Here is a 9,209-nt window from a genome sequence, read left to right as displayed (position 1 = left end):
AGGTAGATCCAGTGAATACCAGGAGCATGTTCACAGTTGTGAATGAAAGACGTTCTGTCTCCTTCTTTCTCTCTCTCTCACTCAGTGGAATGTATTCTTGGCACGACGCCAGAAACTTCACAGTGGCGGGAAAACACACACACACACACACACACACACACATATCTGCACTGTAAAAAGTGACGAGTGCCGACAGTAATTTGGTTGTTGTCTTTGTATGTGTGTCTAAGTGTGTTTGTTTGTGTTTCAGGGTTAGATCTTGCAGAGTAGTGTGCATTAAACTTCATTAGGTTAATTAAGCTAAAACCAATCAATTAGAAAAGGTTCCGAACCAAATAAACAACTTATAACTGTAAAGTTCTTAAAGGAGCAGATAAACTCAGCTGATGGACAAAGTGTGAACATGCAGGATCAATGGTTAGAGGTTAAAACCCAGACTCCTTCTGTTTAGTTTTTATTCATGGCGTAGTCTTAACTAGGCATGTCATATAGGCTGTTGTTATTTCCAGAATAAGTTAGGCAACTCACGAATACCATTAGTTGGCATGTTAATAGTACCACATGCTTTAGGGCTATTTATTTATGAGTGATGTTACTGAAGAAAGAAACAAGACAAACATGCAGTTTCTTTAAAACAAAGGTCTGATTATGATAAATAGTGCAATTCATAAAGTTAATTTCAACATATTACAGTATAAGCAAACAAAACATAATGAAAAATGACATATCATTTGTGATAATTGTTGTACTGCTACCTGTATAAATGCACCCACACAAAGTGAAAAACATTGTAGCCTGACACAAAATGACCTGTCATGTGTCATTTTTTGCAGCGTGTGACCACACACACACTCTCTCTCCCAGCTGCTGTGTTTCACTGCTGCTAGCCCTGGCTCCTCCCTCTTCGCCTTCCGATTGGCTGCTGAAGTTTGGCGGGCTTTGCCCCATCCTCGTGACTACTACTGCTGCTGCAGTCATCGAGGCAACACGCGGGAACAAAAGTTCAGCAGGGTGGTTGCCCCAGAGACACATCCCCGAACACAACCTGCTCTGTAAACAGGCCACCGGCTCGAGGCCAAGAGACTGAAACCCGCAGCAGGGACAGAAACAGTTTCACAGATGGGCGAGTTCTGTTTGAGTCCACAAAACAGAACAACCAGGAGTCTGTGAAGAAGATGAAACTCAATGTTTATCTGAAATAAAGATTTTTATTCTTGAGAACAGGTGACACTGAGATAATGTATGTTTTAATAGTATTGCTGGAGTAATTCTCTCACTCACTGTGTAAAAAAAAACATGTTACAGTATAAATTAAAGAGAGACTATATAACTTTTGAGGATACCAATACACATTTAGCTTCTACATCCTGTAATGACAACCTATGGTCACAGTGGCTGCTATTCAGCAACAAGTTAAATAGGTTCACTTTGCCGATGGGAGAAACGTACATCGGTATTTTATAACAATTACTACTAAGACTTAAACTGCATTCACACATACAGATACAGTCTGTGGGAATGTTGCATTGAGCACATAACTTGTCTTCTGACGTTGCTGCCATACAACACATAGTTTCGTGCTGCACAGTTTGCTTCTCGAATACAGAATAGCCTTGTTTGCAGTCTGTTCTCACCCCGTGGTACAGGTTGTTGAAAGTTTAATGCATCAGCCTTGCTGCCCTGTATCTGCGCCTCAGGCGATCCTCCCTCCGATAGTGGAGCGAAGTAGTAAACAAATATGTGCTTCTGTTTCTGTGGGAATCAAAACAAATGTGACATTGCATCAGAGGACATTTGCATACAGTTAAACCTTTCTCAACTCTTCCTAAGGGCCATTGGGCATCTTTTACATTGCTATAGCTTAGTGGGCGGCAACAGGATTAACAATTTATAGGTACGTAAAAATTTATTTATCATCTAAATTTCAAAAAAAATCAAACCAATCCCCAATATGCATTATTTAATCATATGTCAAGACACCGATTTTGTTTTATGGATTCACTCCAGTATCACCATAAAAAAGTGGCTGATATAACCATAACTGTCAAACATGACTGCTTGTTGCTGTAGTGTCATGATGTGGGCAGTTTATTTTAGAAGTAGGTCAGGTTAAGTTGTCTTCTATGTTACCAATACTTGGTAACAGAGTGTACATTTATAAATATCTTGACCTTGTAAAAACCAAATATGGCATGATGCTGTTCATATCCAATATCAGACGCCTCATAAGTCTAACTGTTCTGAGAAAGAGACGTTCGCTCATTCATTCATATATATTATTAAATATAAAATATATTATTTATAGGATTGAACAGAGTTTCTCAAACGCTTTACACCGCCAGCCATATTAGAAAATATCTGAAATATCTTCAATCACCATTATATATGTATTATTTAAATACAGCGTCGGCCGACCTTATTCAGTTCATATTTTAGATTGAAACTAAACATGGATGTATGCGCTACATGAATGAGCATAACTACCTAACAGGCTGATATTTACACAAAATTTATTTTAATTGTAATTAAATTGATCTCATAGTTTAAGTATTTTAATTTTTAATTTTGTAGTATTTTGTTAGTATGCTTTTAAATACATTTATTTCATTTTTAACAATATTTCAGAGATTCCTCTGATCCAAAAATGCCAATTCTGTTTTTAAGAAACTAAATAAGAAATTACATAAATGTCAGTTTTAGAACATACTTCTTTACTTCCCTCCGCTGTGGCTCATACCAGCCCACCGGTTCCTTCTGAAGATGTAAATCTTTAAAAAGTTCATAACGTTATTTAATTTACTAAGAAAACAGCTCAGTTATTTTCTAAAAAGGCTGGTCACTGGAGTGTTTACCAAATGTTTCTAAAACTGGAGGAAACCGTGCATTTGTTGGGGACTATTTTCAACGGTGGATTAATACACATTTGATGCATTTTCTGGCAGCATGACAGTGTATGTGGGAAACTTCAGTGTGTGTGTTCATGGTGTTTTTGGTCTCTATCTAAGATATATCAGGTATTCGAGATTTCTCATAATCGAATTAATCAATAGCTCTAAATTTCTTCAGCTGAAGGTGTTGGGAGTATTTCTTATGTTCAAGAACAGTGAGAGTGTTTGATATTCAAGAAAGTGAATCACGATTTTCTTTTTCCAGTGTTTTCTAACCCCAGCTTCATTAATCTAAAGTCTTATCTTATTGGTTGAGTAATCATGGAAATATTGCGTTGGGACCAGGTTTAGTAACTCCTGCTGCTGCTGCTGAATCTCTGAGCTCTTCTAGTCAGTTGGTCATCAAGTTTGTTCTGGTTTCAAGTCAAATCCGCAGCTGGACAGGATGAAGAGACATTTATTCACTCACACAAAAAGAAAAGGAATATCGGCGTCAGATCAGTGAAAGCAAACAGAGTGAGGTGAAACTTGGCAGAAAGTGTGGAACAGAATGACGTCTGTTTACTGGACGGATCAGAGGTTTTGTTTTCAGTCAACGGATCAGAGCGAACACGATGACGAGAGAGAAATACAAACAAAGGAAGAAAGAGAGAGAGAGGGCAGACAGTTTGATGTGAGTTCACCACAGACTGACCCACGAGACCCTCTAGTGGTGTGAAGAGATTCAGCTGTTTAATATATCCACTGAAATACATCCTGAGGACACCATAACTTTGATCTTAAACTTTATTTTATCTGTTCTCCCCTTTTGTGTCGTTTGTTTTACTCTTTTTCATTCACCCATGTCTGTCTTTCTGTTATTATAAATAACAAGAGGACCAGCTCAGTAAGGCACACAAGAACATACTTTCCAACTTGCTGTGTTGTTAGCTGAGGTCAGGTAAAGCATGTTTATTTAATAAAGCAGCTTTCAAACACAACATCATAAATAAATAAGACATAGAAATGTATTACTGTAGCCCACTTATTTGGTGTAGGAGCAATGTATTAGCATCGTACGCTTGTCACTCATGGTAACTTTGTGTGTGTTGCAGAGGTAGGTGCTGGTTTTTACCACCTGCCTGACATCATTCTGTTTTTTTTTTTTGTTCTTTGATGGCACAGTATCGCATCATGCAAGTCTCCTGTGAGATAATGGTGTTTCTATAATAAACAACCACAACACACTTTACTGAGCTGACTGAAGAGATAAACGCAACAGGTGCAGAGACACAAAATGCATCCAGATATAAAAATACCAACTCTGTGTGTGTGTGTGTGTGTGTGTGTGTAAAGGCTCAGGCTCAGCGTTGTGTGTGTGTGTGTGTCAGAGTGTGTTTTGTGTTTGCAGATTACGTCTGCCACGTGGCGCCGCGGCAACATCAGACAAACCGTTTCCATGGCAAGGGCCAACTGAAAGGGTCGGTACGCTCTCGCCGGGCACAGCCAACCCAGAGGACAAGTTTGGCGGGAGAGGTGTTTGTGTTGTGTGTGTTGTGGAGAGAGAGAGAGAGAGACACCCACCCACCCAACAAACCAAAACAAAAAAAAACCAACTCACAAAATGAGGAGCCCAAAAAACCAACAAAACAAAAAAAAAAACAAAAGAACAAAAAAAGAACACAACACCTCCAAACACAAACAAAACATAAAAAGAACAAGTAAAAAGTAAAAGAGTAGAGAGAGAGGAAAAGACAAAACAGAACTCTGTTGTTTGTAATGGATAATGACTGAAAGAAATCTTTTTTGTGTTTGTTTAAGAATAAAACGTGGGGGTGTTGTGTGTGTCCTGCATGTAATATAATCAGGGAATGATCTCATCATAAAGGTAATCTGAGGAACTGTGTAATATAATGCAAACGTTTCAAGGTCACAAGTCATTGATTGTTATTTGTTACAGGGACAATACTCAAGTACTCGGATCCTTTACTTAAGTACAAATATAAAAATACTGTGCTTCATTTCAAGTACATTATCAGATTGTTAATACTGCATCAGTGTGTAAACAGCATTTTAGCTGGTCGAGTTGGAGCTAGTTTAACCGTTGTATATACAATTTAACAAAGTTCTGCAACATAAATATGTATTAATTCATCTCTAATACATCCCTGAGACGCTGGTTAACTTACTTTGACCCTTCACAAGTCCCGCCCCTTTCTCCAATAACAGTTGAGCAAGCCTCGGTCAGCTTTCGCCTTTCCTGTACTCTTGATAAGCTGATGGTTAAAAGATAAAAGCATCACATACAGTCAAATCTTAAGTTAGCTAGCTAATGCTAACATTACCTAGTTAGCAAACAATTTATGTAGATTAGTTACCTTGTTATTTAAAGTTTTATTTACATTAGCTAATGACTATATGTCGCTTTTATCTTTTAACCATCTTTCAAAATGTTGTATTTTCCGCATAGACGACTTGTTCAACTGTTATTGGAGCAGAGAGCAAAAATGGGCGGGACTTAGAAAAAACTATCAGGCAAAAAAAAATAGAACTTATCCTTCCTCTTTCTCTTTTTTTACTTTGATATGTTGATATTAGTAAGAGGCATCAACATATATGAAGATGGACTACATGACACATCTCCAAAAGTGAAGCCAAAACATCTCTATCGCCCTCTAGTGGCTGACTGCAGTACAGGCCAAATACATTGGCATCTTAGGTAGTTCTTATCAGATAAGTTGGATTTTAATTAGTTATTGGAGCTACAAAAAAAGCCTGATTAACAGCTGAGCCCTGCTCGCGATTGAGTCATCCAATCCCCGGTCAGTACTGAGTGGAGAAAGGCAGCGGCCGTATCTGGGATATTGTGGCTTAATTTTTGTGCAGTGGGAAGAAGTGAAGACGCAACATCCATCTTTTATATGTCAATATGTTAATAGTAAGAGGCAACAATATAAAAACTACGTGTGTGTGTGGAAATAAGTAATATTCTATGTAAACACAGACTGGTCCAGCAAGTGAAGTAAGTCACCTGATAACAATTTGTCCCATTTGTCCAGCTTGCTGACTCCCACCAGTTATCAGCTCACTCACAGCAGTATAACCATGAAATACTCAAACACACACTACAGACGCTCTTTTTTTCCTCCATCATCCCTCCGTTATCTCTGTGAGTCTTGGAGGCTGTGGCCTTCTGCTTCCTTTATCCTGCCGCTGTTTAGTTTGAGATAACAGGTGGGTTGAGCACACAGTGTTTGATCTTCATATTATCAGTTAACCTTTAATGTGACTCACCTATACTGAGTTTGTTCCTGCTGCTGTGTGATCAGGAGCCATAATGGCTCTCCGGCTCAAAGTCTGTTTGCTGGAGTGTTTTATAGAGGAACTGCTGCGTGAGTCAGACGTTGTAAAAGAACGGAAATGGCATTAGAGTTGAATGTTTACATTACTTTCTTAATTTACAACACCCTTAAAGGAAAGTGTTCAGGATGTGAAATACTGATACTGTACTTGTTTATGCAGCGTGTGCATTGTCTGTATGGAGTCTTATTGACTGACTGCCCACCTGTCATTACGATCAGCAGCACAAAACATCAGAACTATTCTTCCAAACAACTTGTAGGTCACATTTTCTAGGTCTGAAGTATCAACTTCATGTCAAAATGTGCAGCAAATTTCTATCTTAATATTGTGTCTTTGCATCGGTTTTAAAATCAATTGTGCCAATTTTAAAATCTAAAATAACTTTTTGGTCTGTAGTGCACTGCATTTACCCTTTGCCAGATTATTTGAGATTCTAGGTGTGAGCATTTATGCATTATATGGTACATAACATTTTAAATCCCCACATTAGAACAAAAAAAAGTGGTGTGGACTACTGAAATCTTTGTTTACTGCTCAAAAGTCTCATTTACACATTAAATGTGAGCATTTAAAGGACCAGTGTGTAAGTTTTTGGTTTTTACATTTGGGTTTAATCAGGCCTTTAAGCTTGAACTTCATTATGGTACCGTCTTGCTTATAAGAAAATAGTATAAGACAAATGTTTGACAAATAACCTCAACTCAAGATCCACTTACTAGCTCATCTGCACATCACAAGGTCTTCATCAGAAAATGTAATGTATTGAACAATAATATATACCATTATATTATTAATAATATCATAAGATTGTATATCACAATAAATAGATTCTTATTTATTTATAGATTGTTTTGCCACACAGACAGATCTGCAAATCGAGAATTGCCCCCTGGCCTCCCATGTTCTGATGCTTACAGAAGGTCCCGGGATTTTAACTAGCACCAGTTACAAGGCTGTTTGCAGGCCTTCACTGCTAATGGCCTCTGTACTGTCTGTGAGGCAGATCTGATCAAACTCATCTGTGAGATCACACACACAAAATATCTCTCTCTCTCCGTCCCTTAAAGTGATTTATCATTCTGAGGTAAGCAGCTGAAAATAGCCCAGTGACACTTCCTACCTGCGTATGCGTTTATCTCTGTGTGTTCCTATAAAACCACTCAGCTCTGTGCTGACCAATCGGGTGATAACCTCCTGGTGATGTCACAATGATGCAGGACCAAAGATAGAGAAGACACACACATTCACATCTATCACACATCTTTTATTTGTATCTTTAAGGAGAAGAAATTTTAAAAGCAAAAATTATGTCTCCATGACTCATCACTTATGCCCCACTAGAAGTGTGAGACAGTGTATCTATTTTCAACCCTTTTACAAACCCTGAATGATTTTATTTACACAACTGTAGCAAAACCTCGCTCTGCACTCATCTATAGTAATTTCAACCTGTACAAAATTAAAGGACCAGTATGAAAGATTTAGTGGTTTCTAGCTGTCAAGTTGCAGATTGCAAACGACTGAACATCACTCCCTCTGTATTTGGAAAACTTGGAAATAAGAACAGGCATTGACATCTGTAACAGAAACTACGGTGGCTGTGAAATTCACAAAAGATGCAAAAGGTCCTATCTAGAGCCAGGTGTTTATGCTGTTTGTCTGTCTTCTGGGCTACTGCGGTAGAAACATGACGGCTCAACATCTATCTAAAACCCTCTCTTTTCTCCTCCTGAAGTATATTTTTAATGAATCTTGAACTTCCAAACTTTCCAATTAAATGTTATTTTGTGCAAGCTAACCCCTTCCCATATAAAACTGCACTCAACCATTAGCTCATGAATAGCAGAGTAATATCATAAGAGGTGTGTGTTTGGATTTCAGCTGGATGAAAAGTTTGTTTACATTTCCAAAGAATGTGGTGGAGATAACCCTCATATCCTCCCTCATGAACCCTGCTCACATACTCTGTTGGAAATACAGTATATCACATTACTGAAGGTAAAGATGCTTCAACCTTTCACAGTGACTGAAATACTCCCACAAGCGCTCTTAAAAACATAAAACTTGAAGGCTCACAGTTCACTCACAGTTGCTTGCTGGGCAGAAAAACTGTAACTCTGTTCCAGTCCAATGTCCATGTAAGCTGTGACAGCGTCATAGTGAGCCGGTGAGCACGTGACCAGACACTGAAGCAGCTAAATGGAATTCAGCTAATGTTTTAATTCAGTGACATACAATAAGAGGAAGAGCAGCGAAAGCTTCACCAACATGAGGCTAAAGAAAGAATCCACATTAAGATCTGTACATGTTAAATAAAGTGTCACTTATTCAGACAAAATGGCTGACAAAGAAGAATTAATGTCTGAAAACCTTTACAGATATTGTCCATCATAAGACATTAGGTACTTCATCAGCAGTTTACATTTTCTTATATAGAGTGACTGAAGAGCAGACAAAACTCAAAATAAGATAAAAATGAGAGATTAAAACTCAGATACAATCATCGTTTGTTCATCAATTGTCCAATGTTGTCCCTGTTGTCTATTTAAGTGTTCATTTTACTGCAAATACAGTAAACTCGCATTAGATTAAATTACGGTAGTTCCCTTTAAAATATTAATAGTTCTGTCTGGCATAGTAATCAAAATAGCCACCATAAACATTACCATAAGCATTACCATAACCATTACCATAAACATTACCATTACCATTACCATTACCATAACCATAACCATTAAAATAACCATTACCATAACTATAACCATCATCACCATTACCATCATCACCATTACCATCCTCATCACCATCATCATCACCATCATCATCACCATCATCACCATCACCATCACCATCACCATCACTGTCTCCATCTTCACTGTCATCGTCATCATCCTCATCCACCTCTGGTAGAATCTTAATTGGGAACTCATCTTTATTGTACATTAATGGAAAGAGCTTCTCAGTGAAAGTGTGTGTGAA

At 38.0% G+C, this 9,209-nt stretch overlaps 1 protein-coding gene across 1 annotated transcript in view; it reads right to left on the bottom strand.

Annotated features, from left to right (window-relative positions):
* Positions 1-3,307: 3,307 nt before the first annotated feature.
* The window catches only part of LOC118328190 (E3 ubiquitin-protein ligase TRIM39-like), a gene marked incomplete at its 5' end in the record, with an annotated part of 6,281 nt that continues 379 nt past the window's right edge, over positions 3,308-9,209 (bottom strand). The window contains 2 exon segments of the mRNA XM_035661801.1: positions 3,308-3,324; positions 9,074-9,203. Of these exon segments, the coding sequence (XP_035517694.1) occupies positions 3,308-3,324; positions 9,074-9,203 (147 nt within the window).

Source organism: Morone saxatilis, unplaced genomic scaffold (assembly GCF_004916995.1).
Source record: "Morone saxatilis isolate NCDOM2014 unplaced genomic scaffold, NCSU_SB_2.0 Contig18, whole genome shotgun sequence".
NCBI lineage: Eukaryota > Metazoa > Chordata > Actinopteri > Moronidae > Morone > Morone saxatilis.
The sequence above is the reverse complement of the archived record's forward strand: the minus strand, read 5'-3'. Positions and strand labels throughout refer to the sequence as shown.